At 38.4% G+C, this 17764-nt stretch overlaps 1 protein-coding gene and 1 non-coding gene across 2 annotated transcripts in view; both read left to right on the plus strand.

Annotated features, from left to right (window-relative positions):
* Positions 1 to 17764, plus strand: part of Ccar1 (cell division cycle and apoptosis regulator 1) — a 58849-nt gene that overhangs the window by 26488 nt on the left and 14597 nt on the right. The window contains exons 6-14 of the mRNA XM_023716185.1: positions 319 to 433; positions 550 to 742; positions 5863 to 5992; positions 7150 to 7311; positions 12283 to 12508; positions 12973 to 13086; positions 13623 to 13789; positions 14537 to 14747; positions 15543 to 15626. Coding sequence (XP_023571953.1) covers positions 319 to 433; positions 550 to 742; positions 5863 to 5992; positions 7150 to 7311; positions 12283 to 12508; positions 12973 to 13086; positions 13623 to 13789; positions 14537 to 14747; positions 15543 to 15626 — 1402 coding nt within the window. The remainder of the gene's footprint in view (positions 1 to 318; positions 434 to 549; positions 743 to 5862; positions 5993 to 7149; positions 7312 to 12282; positions 12509 to 12972; positions 13087 to 13622; positions 13790 to 14536; positions 14748 to 15542; positions 15627 to 17764) is intronic.
* On the plus strand, positions 13425 to 13492 carry LOC111817025. The gene has a single exon (XR_002821316.1). It is a non-coding gene; the product is annotated as a small nucleolar RNA SNORD98 (small nucleolar RNA).

Below are 17764 nucleotides of genomic sequence, written 5' to 3' on the forward strand. Positions count from 1 at the left end.
TGCTTTGCTTGGCTTAGTTTGTTCTAAGTAGGTGCTTTAGACCACTGAGCCATCTCACCAGCCCTATGTATTTATTTTTAGATGTAGTGCACTTTAAAATTTCATACATGTATTTTTTTTTTTTTTTTTTTTTTTTTTTTTGTGGGGAGCCACTTTAAATTATGTATAAGTCTTTTGGGGATAATTTCTCTTTTTTTGTATCTGGAATTGAACTTAGGACCTTGTGCTTGCCAGCCAGACACTTGTGCTGCTGATCTATATCCCTGGCTTGGGAGTAATCTCTTTTACTTGTGGTTATATTTAACTTATTTTTTTCAGTGCTGTCAAAGGGAAAACCCCTCAAGTGGGTGATCGAGTATTAGTTGAAGCTACTTATAATCCTAATATGCCTTTTAAATGGAATGCTCAAAGAATTCAGACACTACCAAATCAGGTACATAAATTTTGAATTAAGATAGAAGTTTGGTAATTGAGTCATCTCACTATGAATTTTATTACTTTAAAAATTTTATTTCTTAAAAACGTTTTAAAAATTTCTTTTATATCAAGAATCAGTCCCAAACCCAACCTTTACTGAAGACTCCTCCGGCTGTACTTCAGCCAATCACACCACAGACAACATTTGGGGTCCAGGCTCAGCCACAGCCTCAGTCCCTACTGCAGGCGCAGATTTCAGCAGCTTCTCTCACACCACTGCTGCAGACACAGCCACAGCCCTTACTCCAGCAGCCACAGCAGAAAGGTATGGTGCGTGTTATCTTTGCGTCTTTGTCTTGTCTGTTTTGTGGTACTGGAGGTTGAACCTGGGCCTCACACTTGGTGGACAAGTGCCTTGCTATCCCCAGCAAGTGTACTTTTGATCACAAAAGAGTCAGGGAGTTAGTGAAAATATATAAAAAGAAATTTAAAGATCCTGAATGGAACACCCTCTGCTTTTTTTTTTTTTTTTATTTTTTAAAAACATTTATTTATTGTGTGTGTGGCCAGCTCAGCCCACCAGGGGGTGGGGCTGGCTGGCATCACCCTCTGCTTTTGTAAGCTATCTAGAAGTATTTTAAAATTGATTTTAATGATAGAAATAAGCTCATGAATAGAAAATTCTTCATAGACTTTGAAAAATCTTTTTCATGTTTTGTTTTGAGATAGGGTCTCCCTATGTAGTTCTGTGCTGTCTTGAAACTCACAATACTTCTGCCTCAAGTCCTGGGATGTTGGAATGATAGTGTATGTTGCACAGGCACACACATATACCCCCTTTTTTTGTCTTTTTGAGACAGGGTCTTGCTATGCAATTCAGGCTGGCCTTGAGCTCACTGGTCATGAACTGGCAACAGTCTTCCTCCCTCAGACTATAAAGTGCTGGGTTTACAGGTGTGTGCCACCATGCCTGTCTGGTATCTTACCTCTATTGGAAAAAATATTTTTAAAATTTTTCTTTAGAGTTTTTTCTCTTCTGAACATATCTGGCATATTTTGCATACGCTTAGAATTTGATGTTAGCACTTTGCTCACTGAGTCACAATCAAATGAATAACCTGAGCTTTAAAGTTTCATTTGCAAAGTGATTATTTGATATTGTGGATATTTTCTTAGTGACAGTAGTTAAAGTAATAGCCTTAACAGAGTCTTACCTAACTGGCTTTTTAAAAAATTACAGCATTTTTTCTTACTGTGAATTATTTATTTGTTATTTTTTTGTGGCTGGCGCAGCATAGCATGTGGTGCCGAGGGTCAAACCGTGGTACCTGCACTCTTGCCTGAGCAGGTGCTTTAGACTGCTGAGCTATCTTGCTGGCCCTCTTTTGTTGTGAATTAATGACACAGTTAAAAAACAAAATGATATTAAAAATTACTTAAGTAGTGCCACATATCAAAGTAATAGAACAGATTATTACCAGTAGTCATTGTTTAGGTCAAAAATTACACTATAGCTGGGCATGGTTGCACACAGCTATAATCCCAGTATTTAGGAGAGTGAGGCAAAAGGACAGTTGGAGCCCAGTCTGGGCTACAAAGTGAGATCAAAGACTATGTTAACATAGGAAAACCCTGTCTCAGAGAAATTTTAAGAACAGAAAGAGACATAGGAGGACCTAGGGATGTAGCTCCTTAGTACACTGTGCGCTTACAATGGCTAGAACCGTAGGTTTGATGTCCATCACTACTAGGGGAAAGAAAACTGTGGAGCTGAGCACCATGGCTCTTAGCGAGGCTGAGACTGGATGATCAAATGTCTGAGTTTTCCTAAGAAACTCACTGGAGACCCTGTCTCAGCATAAAAATAAAATGGAAAGGTCTAGAGATAATGTGTAGTGGTAGATTGACCTGGGTTCAGTTACTGGTAATGGAGGGCTCAAGGAAGCAGAGCTTCTGTTATTGATGTGTCCTATGTTTATGGTTGTCATTAATATGAACAATGAGAGTAGTTTAAATGTTAGGAAAAAGTAAGGTGGGTTTGATTTTAGTGGAGTTTCAAGTGTTAAGTATCAACCAGTTGCTGGAAGGCTTTTGGAGACTAATAACTTCAAAAGTGAAGACCAAAAAGATGTTTTAGGTAGTGTTGACTTAATGTAAGAAATAGTTTTTCCCCCATTTCATTTATTTGTATATTTAGTGCTAGGGATAGAACCCAGAATGTTGTGTCTAAGCACGGGGTCCGTCACTGGAGCTAAAGTAAGAGCAGCCACATCCCTGTTTGTTTTTTCTTTTAGTAATAAGTGAAACCAGAGCTGTTGCACTGAGCTCCATCTTTAGCTCTTTTTAAAAATTTTATTTTATTTTATTTTTTGGTGGAACCGGGCATTGAACTCAGGCCCTTGTGTTTGCCAGGGAAGTGCTTTATTCTACTGAGCTACCTCCCCGGCCCCCTTTTTAAAAATTTTGAGACAGTCTCTTTTTAAATAGTCTGGACTAGACTTCTAGATCCTCTCTGCTATACCCTTCTGAGGAGCTGGCATTAAAGATGTTACCTGGCTGTCTCTCTCCTCCCCTTCCTTTTCTTCCTCTCTCTTCTTACCTACCTTCCTTTCTGTCCTTCCCTTTCCCTTTTCTTTTCTCCCCGCCAACCCCCTGTCGTCTTCTCATCTTTCCTCCTTCCCTGTCTGTGGTTTTGAAACAATTAGAGATAGGCTTTCCTTGTGCAGTCCAGGCCTGGCCTACCTCCTGTTTCAGCTTGTAAGTGTTGGGATTATAGGTGTGTACCACCACATCCAGCTGTTTTTTTTGTTTTTCCTTGATGCTCTTATTGTCTCAAGTATTAATAGGAGCATAGGAATCCTGTTGACATACACATTTTTCCATTCCTAATAGATCAGACATATAACTAATATATTTATTTCTTTTGGCAGAACCAGGGATTGAACTTAGGTCCTTGTGCTTGCCAGGGAATCACTTATTCCACTGAGCCATCTCCCCGGCCCTGTATAACTAATTTTTTTAGCACGGTAGTTGAGAATCTTGGCTGTTGCAAACTGCAGAGCAGTAATTCAGACACAGATTATACTAGGCTTCATAAGGGACATGATATATTCATTATAGACTAGTGTCAGAAAAAATAATGATTGCGTTGGAAGATGGAAAATTTCTGGTATATGATGTTAGCATACTTTATCTTTTATGCTCATTTCCTGTGATGTTTATATTTTTATTTTATTTTATTTATTTATTTGTGTGTCACAAATATTTTTTATTTTAAAGATAAACATGAAAAATAAGGAAAAAAAGCAAAAACAAAGCAACGTAAAATAAAATGGTACACTATTTCAAAACAGGAATAGAAAATTAACAGTGTGTGTTCTACTACACTTTTATTTTTATTATTTCTCTGAGACAGGGTCTTGCTGTGCTGTTCAGTCTGGCCTTGAGCTTGCTTGATAGTCCAGACTAGTCTCAAACTTGCAGTGATCTTCCTCCTTAGCCTTTGGAGTGCTGGGATTTTTTTTTTTTTTTTTGGTGGAACTGGGGATAGAACTCAGGCCCTTGCGCTTGCCAGAGAAGTGCTTATTCCACTGAGCCATCTCCCCAGTCCCGAGTGCTGGGATTATAGGTGTGCAGCACCATACCTGGTTCTCTCTAGACACTTTTTTGCTGTACTGGGGATTGAACTCAAGACCTTGTGCTTATTCTGCTGAGCTATCTCCCCAGGCCCACATGTTGTTGTTTTTTTTTTTTGTCCTATGCAGGGGATGTATCCCCAAAGTTGAGCAGTTTTTTTTTTTTTATTTTTATTTTTATTTACTTATTTGGTACAGGGCCATGCTATGCAGTTCAGACTCATAGTGATCTTCCTGTCTCAACCTCCCCAGTGCTGGGAGTACAAGCATGCGCCACCCACCTGGACTCGTGGCCAGCTCAGTACGCTTGAGGATGGGGCCATTGTGGCATGTGGTACATGGGATTGAACCCCGGTCCCTGTACTTGCCTTAGAAAGCACTTATTCCGCTGAGCTATCTTGCCAGCCTTTGGTTGAGCATTTTTTTTCTTTTTTCTTTTTTGCAGAACCAGGGATTAAACACAGGCCCTTGCACTTGCCAGTGGTTGAGCAGTTTTAAAGAAAACCCTTTTTAGGACTGGGGAGATAGCTCCATAGAATAAGCTCTTGCCGTCCTGAGTACTGCAGAATCCCCAGTACTGCAATAAAAAAGGAAAACCTTTTTGGCTGTACAGAGACTCAAGGCCAGGGACACTGTAATACTACAGTTCTAGTCTTTTAAAATTTCTAGGTAGGGTCTGGCTAAATTGCCCAAACTGGGCTTGTGGTTCTCCTTCTTTACCCTCCTTCACAATGGTGATTATAGATGTGTGCCACCAGGTGAGTTTTTTTTTATCCTTATGGCCTGGTGAAATGTTGAAAGAGGAATGAAAATTTTCAGTGTAATATCATGAAAGACATAGGTACTTGCTCATTCTATTGATTCTTTTTTTTTTTTTGTGAAACCAGAGTTTGAACTCAGGCCCTTGCACTTGACAGGGAAGCACTTATTCCACTGAGCCTTCTTCCCCGCCCCTGTTCATTCTTCTTAAAATATTCAGGTTGGGGGGCTCAGTGGAATAAGTACTTGCCTGGCAAATGCAAGGACCTGAATTTGATCCCTGGTACCATTAAAAAAAAAATTCAGATTAGCCAATAGATGATTTTAAATTTGTTCTAAGGAAAGGCGTGTACCACCATGTGCAGACTTGTAGTATCTCAACTGGAAAATACTTATATTTCTAAATTAAATTTTTATTATTAATGTCCAATACTAGGAAGAGCTCATCAAAACTCCTGTTCTTCAGAATAATTTATGTTATACTAACTTTGACAAAGCAGGGGCCGGGGAGATGGCTCAGTGGAATAAACACTTGCCTGGCAAGCGCAAGGGCCTGAGTTCAATCCCTGGTTCCACCAAAAACCCCCACAAAACAAAAAAACCGACAAAGCAGTTTTGCTAAGAGTGATGGCACACACTTATAAACTCTAACACTCAGAGATCGAGTAAGGAAAAGTACCACGAAATTGAGGCTGGTCTGGGCTACTTACCAAGACACTGTCTCAGTAAACAGCAGAAACAGTTTGAAGTGTGGCTTGGTATTGCAAACCTGTAATGCCAGTGACCAAGAGGCTCAGGCAGGAAGGGCATAACTTTGTGCCCAGGTTATTTAGGACACCCAGCCTCATAATAAAACTGTAGTGTGTGCGTGGGGTGTGAGTCAGTTTGAAGGCCATGGTTTCAGTCCTTTAATACTACCCTTGTCCAAAAAAAGAAAAAGGAAAAAGCAACTTTAGTGACTCACAGTCATTTTTATGTTTTAATTCAAACAAGTTGTGTTTTTAAAATTTTTTTGAACAAAGTTTAAAAAATTATTCTATATCTTTTCAAGCTGGTTTATTGCAGCCTCCTGTTCGCATAGTTTCACAGCCACAACCAGCACGAAGATTAGATCCACCATCTAGATTTTCAGGAAGGAATGACAGAGGGGATCAAGTACCTAATAGAAAAGATGACCGAAGGTATGTTTTAAAATATACTGTGGGCTGGACGTGGTGGCGCATGCCTGCAATCCCAACACTCAGGAGGCTGAGGCAGGAGGATCACTGTGAGTTCAAGACTAGTCTGGGCTACAGAGTGAGCTCAAGGCCAGCCTGAACTACATAGTGAGACCCTGTCTCAAAAAGACAAGACAAAGGAAAAAAAAAAAATACTGTGGATGGTGATGATTGCACAGAAAATGGAAATGAAGCCACGCATGGTGGCGCATGCCCCCAGCACTTAGGAGGCTGAGTCAGGAGGATTGTTTTGAGTTTGAGACCAACCTGGGCTACAAAGTGAGCTCATCCAGCCTGAACTACACAGCAAGACCCTGTGTCAAAAAAGATAATAGGGGGCTCTGTGTGTGTGTGTGTGTGTGTGTGTGTGTGTGTGTGTGTGTGTAGGTTACTTACTATCATTGACCTGTATACTTAAAAATGGTTAAAAAGAAACTGATGGTTCATGCCTGTAATCCCAGCATTTGAGAGATTGGGGATGACTGCTAGTTCGAGGCCAGCCTAAACTACGTAGCATTATTTTATTTTGCTTTTTATATATTTATTCTTTTTTGGTGGAACTGGGGATCAAACACAGGCCCTTGCGCTTGCCAGGTAAGCGCTTATTCTACTGAGGTGTCTTCCTGGCCCCATATAGCATTATTTTAAAAGAAAGATTAGGAGGTAAAGAGTGTGTGTGGGTATGACTTTTTTTGCTGGCAGCCCTAGGGTTTGAACACAGACCCTTTGAACTGAACTATATCCCCAGCTCTTCCCCACGCCCCCACCCTGGAACCGGGGATTGAACTCAGGGGCCCTTGTGCTTGCCAGGCAAGTGCTTATTCTACTGAGCCATCTCCCTATACCTCTTCAGCTCTTTTAATTTTAGTTTTGTTAAGTCATTAAATTTCTCAGATTGAGCTCAAGCATGTGATTATCCTATTTCAGCCTCCTAGGATGCTGTTATTACAGGTCTGTACCACCACCCCTAGTTTTAACCACAGTTTTTAAAAAAGTAAACAGAAAAAAAAAAAGTAAACAGTTCTGTGGAATTTTGCTTAAATTATGTATTACATTTGTTTTTTTAAAGAACTCTACCTTAATGCCAAAAATATAGTAATGTTAGAAAAATTTGCTTTAAGTCGTGAAAGAGAAAGAGAAAGACGTAGATCCAGAGAAAGATCACCTCAGAGGAAGCGATCACGGGAGAGATCGCCCCGAAGAGAGAGAGAAAGATCACCTCGGAGAGTTCGACGTGTTGTTCCACGTTATACCGTGCAGTTTTCCAAGTTTTCTTTAGATTGGTATGTTGTTCTGTTTTTCTCCCATTGTTTGATTAAATTATTAATTTCATAATTCTGTATATTTTGGTGTGGAGTATGCATGGATGTTTTTTCTTGTAAAATTCATTTAATGATATTCTTTAAGGCCATAAAAATGCAATTTGAAGTCATAATTTAATTTTCTGCAAGGGTACATTATTTGTGTACATTCATTTAAGGTACCAGCCATTGAAAAGGGAAGCCCTAGAGGAAATTGCTTCATGATGAAAGTTGTTCTTTAAAGTAGGCATCAAGATGCAGATTTATTGGTAACTCTTAAGTTTGTGAATGGGATGGAGCAGTAAGACAGTTTGAACCAGTTGTTTTCAGTTTTAGCTGTTTCGATGTAGTGTAATGTCCAAACATAGACTTACAAAGACACACAGATCTGTGTAATACCTAACATGTGTCAATGTATGCCTGTAATTATATTCTTGAGATTTTGGAGTTGGTGGATCAGGTTACCAGTAATTTGTGAGTTTCATTGCTAGAATCTCAGAACTTTCAGGATTAATGAAAGATGCACTTATCTGTAAAGCATTTAACCGTGTGTGTGACAGTTAGCGTCTCCATAGTGAATGCTGTTAGTGGGTTGTGGTAGCAACCGCTGTTGGTTGTCTGTAAAATAAGAAAAATCTTTAAAATTGGCCTCAAAGATAGCATACTAACCTGAGGGAACGTTGCTGTGTTTCAGTAGAATACATTTATAATATTGGCTGATCAAAAGTTAAAGTTCCTATATATTCAGTCTAGACCTAGCATACAAATGTATTTTGAGATACTTAATGCCAAAGGAAATCTTACCTACTCACACAATTTTATTTGCTGAATTATAATTACACCTACTGGTGGTATTCATTCACTCTTGTTTGTGGTCAAATCAAGTTTTTTTTTTTTGTTTTTCTTTTTTGGTACTGGGGATTAAACTCAGGATCTTTTGTTTGCCAGGCAAGTGGCTGTCTCCCTGGACCCAAATTAAATATTCTTAATCTACAGTTTTTTTTTTTTTTTTTTTAAATCTGTGTTTACTCTTAAACTTAAAAATAATCTAGTCTGCATATTCTAGAGAAATTCATTGGAATCAAAATCACTTTCCCAGGTCAAAAGATACTAAATAGAGAAACTGTTGTTTTTATTGTTTATTTTCACTGCTGACCTTCATAGCTGAGCTACATTCCTAGCTGTATTTCCTTTTTTTTTTTTTTTTTTTTTAACGTATTAATATATAGGGCCTCACTCCACATATAGTACTCGTAATGATCCTCCTGTTTTCAGCCTCCCAAGCACTGTGATTACTAGTGTGTGCCATCACGCCCAGTCTCAATTGCCATCTCAGTGCACCCTGGGAGTAGGGCTCATTTTTTAAATTTTGAGACAGAGTCTCTAAGTTGTCCTGGCTGGCCTCAAACTTTGAGTCCTCTTACTTTTGTTTCTTTCCTTTCCTTTCCTTTGTTTTGCTTTGTTTTGCTTTGTTTTGTTGTACTGGGAATCAGACTCGGAGACCTTGCGCTTGCCATGTACTGGCACTTGTGTCCCCGGCCCATGAGTCTTCTTACTTACTATCCCAGAATACTGAGATTACAGGTGTTGGTGACCATGCCCAACTGAGAAGCTCTGGTTTTTAAGTCATTTGTTCTCAATATTTAAAAGCTATTCTGGGGAGGAGTTGATATATACAACTTGAAATGAAATTGCTCCTTAAATTAGACCCTCACAGTTTCTTTTTTTTTTTTTTTAATTTTATTTATTTGTGTGTGTGTGTGGCCAGCTCAGCCCACCAGGGGGTGGGGCTGGCTGGCATGTGGTGCTGGGGATTGAACCGCGGTCCCTCTGCTTTGCCAAGCTTGTTCCAAGTAGGTGCTTTAGACCCCTGAGCCATCTCACCAGCCCGACCCTCACAGTTTCACCTTAATGTGAGCTAAATTTCTGGAATATGAAAGGACTTATGGCAAATATTTTAAAGTTTCCATGCCCTTTTTTATTTTTATTATCATTCTTATTTTTTAATGTGTTTGGTTGTTGCAGGGTCTCACTCCTGGTGATCCTTTTAGCTTCCCCAATGCTGACATTACAGATGTGTGCCACCATGCCTGGACTCTGGCTGGCTCAGCCCACCATGGAGGCAGTACTGGCATGGCATATGGTGCTGGGGATCGAACCTCGGTTCCTGCATTTGCCTAGGCAGGCGTTTTAGTCACCTGAGCTATCTTGCTGGCCTCTCTATGCCCTTTCTCATCTGGAGTTATGGAAATCAAAATTTCTTCATACTAGTTGGGAGCAGTGGCTTCTGTGGTACTAGCTCTTTGGGAAGCTGAGTTTGGGAGAATTGTGGTTTTGAGGCCAGTGTCGCATCACTTTCATTTCAGAAGCAAAGCAAATCATAAACTTTTTTTTTTCCATAAACTTTTTTAACCTAAAAAACACCCAAAACTTTCTTAACCTGATTATAAGAGTCCATATGTACAAGTAATGCTTTATTTGTCCTTTCATTGTAGATTTTATTTCTGGGGAAAATGAATACATGTTGGGAAACTATCATACACTTCTCTTTCTCAGCTCAAAAATATATTTTTAATGTTTTTTTATCATTTTGATAGGAGAATCTTACCCTAGAAAAAATAAAGTAATAACAGCAAGCACAATTACAGTGTATTAGGGCTGGCCAGGTAGCTCAGCGGCTTAAAGCACTTGCTAGGGGCCAGGGAGATGGCTCAGTAGAATAAGTGCTTCCCTGGCAAGCGCAAGGGCCTGAATTCAATCCCCAGTTCCACAAAAAAAAAAAAAAAAAAAAAAAACGAGTACCTGCTTAGGCAGATACAGGGACCGGGGTCGATCCCTGGTTTGCCTTGCTGGCCCTGCCTACAGGGGCACACTGAAACGAGATTGAGACTAGGCATGGTGGCGAGTCTGTAATCTCAAGAGTTTGGGAGGCTGAAAACAAGAGGACCACTAATGAGTCCTATCTGTGTAGTGAGACTCTGTATACCATGTACTAAATACAGTAAAAAACAAAACAAAACAAAACACAGTATCTGTATTTCTTTCGATTTTTGTTTTTGAGGTTTGAGTCCAAGGCCTTGTATATTTTATTTATTTTTTTTCAAACTTTATTTATTTATTTGTTTATTTATTTATTTTGTGTGTGTGTGGCCAGCTCAGCCCACCAGGGGGCGGGGCTGGCTGGCATGTGGTCCTGGGGGTTTGAACCGCGGTCCCTGTGCTTTGCTTTGCTTTGCTTAGTTTAGCTTAGCTTGTTCTAAGTAGGTGCTTTAGACCACTGAGCCATCTCACCAGCCTGCCTTGTATATTTTAGACAAATGGTTTATTATAAGATAGCTACATCCCTCACCATTTGCATTTCTTCTTTTTATGTATGAAAGACAGCTCTACATAAAATTTTTTTTATCTTTGGTTTTTTGCTTTTGGTTTGTCACCAGGTCAGTTTTGTAGTTGGGACCCTTGGTCCCCAGAATCTGGGACATTGAGCACTGTTAACCCTGGCTTTGGGTGTGGTTATAAAAGAAAGTGTAGTTGTCTTTTCATTATACAGATTGTTGACATTTTCCACTTTATTAATGATTTCAACAAACATTCCTTGGCTTTTTTTTTTTTTTTTTTTTAAATTTGAGACAGGCTCTCACTATGAGGCCCAGGCTCAAAAATGAAGCAATCCTCCTGCCTCAGCCTCCTGAAGTATGTGTCATCATGTCTGCCATTTTTTGGCTTATTTTTACCAAGTTGGTTTACCTTTTTGTCCTTTGCAGGGTTGTTGGGAAAAAGGACATGATCCTTTGTACTGCCAAGGCAGGCATGTGGCACTTACCTAATTGGGCAGCTTAATTTTTTTTTTTCCTCGTCTATTTTGAGACACAGTGTTGCTATGTAATTCAGCCTGGACTTGAGTTCACTTTGTTGCTCAGGCTGGTCTGAACTGAAAATGATGCTCCTACCTCAGTCTCCCAAGTGCTAGGAGTTTAGCTACTTAGAAGTCCTCTAAATAGCCAAAACATAAAAAGGGCTGGGAATAAAGTTCAGTGCAACGACCTTGGGTTCAATCCCCACTAATGGAATAAATAATAAAATATTAGTGTCAGATGTAAAAGGGAAGAGTCTTTTTTTTTTTTTTTTAATTCCATAGTAATTGGATATGGGTTTCATTCCATCATTCACACAGAGGGGTGTAGAGATATGGATAACCAAAAGACAGATTTTGCTTTCACATTCAGATTTTGCTTTTTTAAAAAGCATAATCTTAAAGGGGGGCGGTTTTCTTTTTTAAATCTTTTTGCAAAGACAGGGTTTCGCTATGCAGTTCAGGTTGGCCTTGAGCTTACTTTGTAGCCCAGGCTGCCTTCAAATTTACAGTAGTCCTCCTGCCTCAGCCTTCCAAAAGACATAGGGGTTCCTGAGTTTGTTGCCCTCACATGATGTTTTGCATTCAATTTTCAGTTTACATTTGTTTGATCTAGGTACTTAGTAAATTAAAATTTTTATTTTTTTTCTTTCACATTCAGATTTTGCTTTACAAAAATGTGTTACAGTGTATAAACCCAACTGAAGGGCATGCATGTACTATTTTGGTACTGTTAATCCCTTCTTTGTATGCAATTTATATGAACCATATTTTTCCCAGTTAGTAGTTGTAACTTTTGGTCTGGTCTTTTCTGGAGCTAGATTTGAGTTAATTTCAAACGGTGTTCCCTGATGAATTGTAAGCTATACTCAAAAGATAGATCAGTTAATGTAACAATTAGATACTACCTATTAAAAGCTGTGAGGACAAAAATATAAAAATAAGAACTTCATATGTCTCTATGAAAATATGTAGTTCATGAATTAACTCCATCCTTGCTAGCTTGCATTTTAAGTGTGTCAGGTTCTGTATGTAATAGTGAATGCTTGCATAACTTTGATGTTAAGGCTGTTTATTCACTACTCATATCTGTTTTTCAGCCGTAGTTGTGACATGATGGAACTAAGGCGCCGTTATCAGAATTTATACATACCTAGTGACTTTTTTGATGCTCAGTTTACATGGGTGGATGCTTTCCCTTTGTCAAGACCATTTCAGCTGGGAAATTACTGCAATTTCTATGTAATGCACAGAGAAGTAGAGTCCTTAGAGAAAAACATGGCTGTTCTTGATCCTCCAGATGCTGACCACTTATATAGTGCAAAGGTTTGTATTCCACTGTGATACACAGCTTGCATTTCTTAGAGTTGTTAGAAAATGGCTATTAGATAATAGACCTGAATCTGTTTTTTTTCTTCTTGTCTATTTCTGTTTTGGCTATTTAACCTTTCTATCTTGCTTCATAAACTGTCAATAACGGCTGTTTTAATTTTTTAAATTTATTAAAAACTTGAAATTGATATTAATGAATGTTATGTGACTTCCTGTAGCTTCAGATAAAACTTTATGTTGGGAGAGGGATACACTAGTGAAATGTTAGTCTTCATTGATTGAAAAACATTTCTTGTAAAGTTTAAAGTTCATAGGGTATCTAATAACATTTTTCTTTCTATAGCACTTTACATTCCATTTTTAATAATATCTAATATGTAAGGTTAATTAGTAGTGCTTCTCATTTTCTTTACATTACTTTAGACTTTTGACAGGATTGAATTATTTGACTATAATAGGTAATGCTGATGGCTAGCCCTAGCATGGAAGATTTGTATCATAAATCATGTGCTCTTGCTGAAGACCCACAAGAACTTCGGGATGGATTTCAACATCCTGCTAGACTTGTTAAGGTAAAATGAAATGTTTATTTTAACTTTAGGTGTATAATTTATTTTGTTCTCAGTGTGTGTACATAAAGTTTTAAGATAACATTTTTAACCATGTCCATTTAATAATTTTACTGTTTTTTATATGCTTACAGTTTCAATAATGCAGATGTTTTTCTCATTGCAGATTATCACTATGTCTTGTATATAACTAAATCAACTGTCAGTTTGATGTGTTAAATTTGTAGCATGGTAAAAATGTTAGTGGTGATGGGATATAGAGTGTCTGGATGCTATTAAAGTTTGAATTATTAGTTTATTTCTTTAAAAGAACTCTTTTTGAAGAAATATTTTAGAGGGATGAGTTATGATGTGTAAATCCTATTCCATTGCTGAAATGCAGTGTGGAACATGATGATGAACTGAACTCTTCCTTGACTGACAGATTCGAGAGGTAGTAAAAATGGTACTGGAAAGGTTTGTACCTTTCCCTTTCAAGTGTTTATTTGTAATTTAAACAGTTACATGATATATGGAAATGATTCTTTGTTTTGAATTAGTTTTTAGTGGGCATGAAAGGCAAGGATGAAGCCATGGCCATTGGAGGCCACTGGTCTCCTTCGCTGGATGGACCAGACCCAGAAAAAGACCCCTCTGTGTTGATTAAGACAGCTATTCGTTGTTGTAAGGCTCTGACAGGCATTGATCTAAGTGTATGCACACAATGGTAAGCACCAATTTGTTTCTTGTTTAGAACTTTTTTAATAGGTCATATAGCTATTCTTGTCAATCAGTCCTTTCCCCTTACTTACCAACCCTGGTTGTGCAATGCAAGTAACTCAAAGGAAAATCCCCATTTGTAGCAAAAGTTTATTTGGTGTCCAGATTGTTTTGGAAAAGAAAAGGATAAAGAACTAATCAAAACAAATTGAAAACTTAAATGTTTTGTTATGCTGTACTTTGAAACTTGGATGTATGTTGAAAATACTTTTCATTTCATGTATAGCTGGAGAAGATCGTCAAGAGAGAACTTCATTTCATTGTAAATCTGTTGTTATCAAATGTAGTTGCTGATTATTTTCGTTCAGCCATATTTTCTCTTGAGGCTTATTTGTTCTATGCATTTTAGTATACAGTATTTCTTGTGACTTAATGGAGAATATTCTTTTTTAGCACATGAAATCTGAACAGCTATCCACCTTCTCCAGGTATTCACTAAAACATGGGTAGCTCTGTAATCAAACTTGAAGATGCTTTGTGTGGGAACATACTCCTTTAACAAACAACAAATATAATATTCTACGAGTGTACCAAGAGAGGAACTATGGCTTCTATATAATTTTTTTTTTTTTTCTTTAAACCAACCTCAAGTTCTTGCAGCAAAATTTCTTTACTTGATGTGCTACAAGTGAACTAGGGTCTTTTAAATGTATTTTAGAATTTTTTTTCCAACATGCTTCTTCCCTTGCAACAGGTACCGTTTTGCAGAGATTCGCTACCATCGCCCTGAGGAGACCCACAAGGGGCGTACAGTTCCAGCTCATGTGGAGACAGTGGTTTTATTTTTCCCGGATGTTTGGCATTGCCTTCCCACCCGCTCAGAGTGGGAAACCCTCTCCCGAGGATACAAGCAGCAGCTGGTGGAGAAACTTCAGGGTGAACGCAAGGAGGCTGATGGAGAACAGGCACTGAACGCTAATCCCTTTTCTATTCCCGCTTCTCACAGGCACAGGAACACAGGCACAATGCACACCACACACTACACAGCACACACACGGAAGAGCATAGCTGCTCACAGCGACTGGTAACCAGCTTTCAGCAGAGTAGTTGTATTTTCTTCTCTCTTAAAAAAGCCTGTCTATTATGCTGACTTTAAGAGTGCTGAGACCTCAAAGGAAAATAAGGTGTGCTTAAATTGCACAGAGGTTTGTTTTTACCATAGGTCTAGTTGCTGGAATCTGGGACCAGTTGTTGAACAAGATTCAGTATTAAGCCATTGAAACATTTTCTCAAATTTAAAGAATTTTCTCTTTCATGGTCATCAGTTCTAGTCATGGATATTTGAAATTGGACAACCACAAGTCTGAGAGATTGGAAATTTCAGGCTATGTGGCAACGTCTTTGGTACATTCAAAGGTCTGACTAAATCAGTCTTGGGGTGGCTTGAAAATTGGGGCAAGATCACACACTGTGTGGTTAGTGGAGACCGGCAGTGTTTGTGCATCCCTGATATCCTTTGTGTTGTAATTTATGACCCTTTTGTGTTTCACAGATCTGGCTTTGATTGGCTGATGAGTGTCTTTGTGATCAGTTAAAAGTGGTAGAATGTATGTCTGTGGACTTACCTAAATAATAACTTTAGGAGAAGACAATCTGAAACATTTGTGACCTTGCACAGATCAGCAACAGACTTTTAAAAATAAATTACTTTTATTTAAAGGTTTCAGAATAGTAATTATTATCTTAACTTTATATATTAGGATGAAGAAGAGAAGGATGATGGTGAAGCTAAAGAGATTTCCACACCTACCCATTGGTCTAAGCTGGATCCAAAGACGATGAAGGTAAATCTGAACATTACAGTTTTTAATTTGAAGTCTCAACAGGTATGAATAACACCAGTGAGTGTGAGAGTCATGGTTTTGCAAATAAAAGTCAGTGAAAATGGGCTAGGAATAGAGTTCAGTGGTAGAGTGTTTGTCTAGGATGTACAAAGGCCTGAGTTTAGTTCCTAGAAAAATGTAAAAAAAATGGAGATGATTCACTGATTTTATGATTTGTTGTTTTTTGTTTTGTTACTGGGCATTTAATTAGGCCCTTTGTATCAGGCTACATTCCTAGTCCTTTTTAATTTTCATTTTGAGACAAGGTCTTGCTAAATTGCCTAAGCTGAGCTAAAAAAGTTCTCCTGCCTCAGTGTCCCAGTGTTTGGATTACAGATGTGTGCTACCACACCCAGCTGTATATTATAGTTTTATAAGTATGCATGCATATATGTATACACACATTTAAAATGTGACTTTATAAATCATTTCAATCAGTAGCTATAAAATACCTGCAGTATTATAGTGAAAGTAACATTGTTTTTTATTTGGTGAATTGTACAAGACATCAGGCCTTACGTAGTTTAAATTCAGGGATAAAAGAAGCGTAAGAAAAAGGTAACATAAAAAATAATAGGGTAGAAAAAAAAGGAAAAAAAAAGTTATAGGGCCGGGGATATAGCTCAGTAGAATAACACTTGCCTGGTAAGCGCAAGGTCCTGAATTCTTGAGGCCAGCCCAGGCAGCTGTGATGGTAAAACCTTACGTCCAACATAAAACAAAAACTAACGATTATCACTTGCTTTTTTTTTTCTTTTTTCTTTTTGCGGGACTGGTGATTGAACTCGGGATGTTGCACTTGCCAGGCAAGTGCTTATTCTACTGAACTCTATCTCCCCAGCTCCTATCACTTGCTTTTGCTTTTGTTGGGGTTTTTTTGGTTTTGCTTGCTTTTTAAGATAGGCTCTCTTTGTATTGTTCAGGCCATCCTGAACTCTACTGTGTGACCCACCCAGGCTTGAATTTGTGGATATCCTCCTACCTCTGCCTCCCAAGTACTGGAATCACAGGCTTACACCACCATCCTTAGCTGTAGTAAATTTTTCTATTTTCTTACAACTTTTTTTGTTTTATTTCCCAGGTGAGGCAGTCTCACAGTGTTGCCCTGGCAGTTCTTGGGCACAGGTGATTCTACGAACTCAGATCCAAAGTTGCTGAGGCTGTAGTCCATTCCACCATTATGGGCTGGTTGAACCTTTGAGTCTTTTTATTTTTTGAGAAAGAGTCTTGCTATGTGGTCCAGGCTGGCCTTTATCTCACTGAGTAGCCCAGGCAGGTCTAAACTTGTAGTGGACATCCTACTTTAGCCTCCTAAATCCTGGGATGCCCTGTACTACCACACCTGGCTGTCATTTGAATCTTTCTTTTGATGATATAGCACCTCTTTACTTTTTAAATCGCATATGTGGAAAAAGTTACTGAAGCTTTTTATTAAACATGATCACTTGGGGCCAGGGATATGGCTTAGTAGAATAAGCACTTCCCTGTCAAGTGCAAGGATCTGAGTTCAATCCCTGGTTCTGCAAAAAAAAAAAAAAACAACAACAAAAAAACCAACCCAAAAAAACATGATCACTTGAAATTTTGATAGTTTTATTTCCTTTTTTGTCATATTAGACTGAGACCAGGTCTTATTGCCTGGGTGTGACTTGCACTTGAGATCCTTTTGCCGCAGGTTTTGCTTATTGCTTGAGTAACAGAAACCGAATTTCATTTTCTTTTTTTTACTGGATGTAAGCTTTGTGATGGTTTGATTGATTCTATCATGTTTTATATTCAACTTGGTATCCTAATCTTTTTAGTGAGCAATTAAATTGTATACCATTCCACCTAATTTATGTACTGATTTTTCTTAGGTACTAGTCTTTGTTGAGCATTTAGATTTTGTACTGTTTTGGAGAGAGATCTTTCATAAATAAATATTTTTCCCCCCCTTCTGTTCACAGTATTTATTTTAAGTAGATTGTTAGAAATTAGTTTGTGGGTCAGTGGCTCAGGATGTGCAGTAGTAGCACAATCTGTGTTATGTCCTAAGTTCTACCCACACCAGCAGCATTTAAAAAAAAAAATTACTGGGGCTGGAGAGATGGCTCAGTGGT

The sequence above is a fragment of the Octodon degus genome, unplaced genomic scaffold (assembly GCF_000260255.1).
Source record: "Octodon degus isolate 3935 unplaced genomic scaffold, OctDeg1.0 scaffold00046, whole genome shotgun sequence".
NCBI classification, from domain to species: domain Eukaryota; kingdom Metazoa; phylum Chordata; class Mammalia; order Rodentia; family Octodontidae; genus Octodon; species Octodon degus.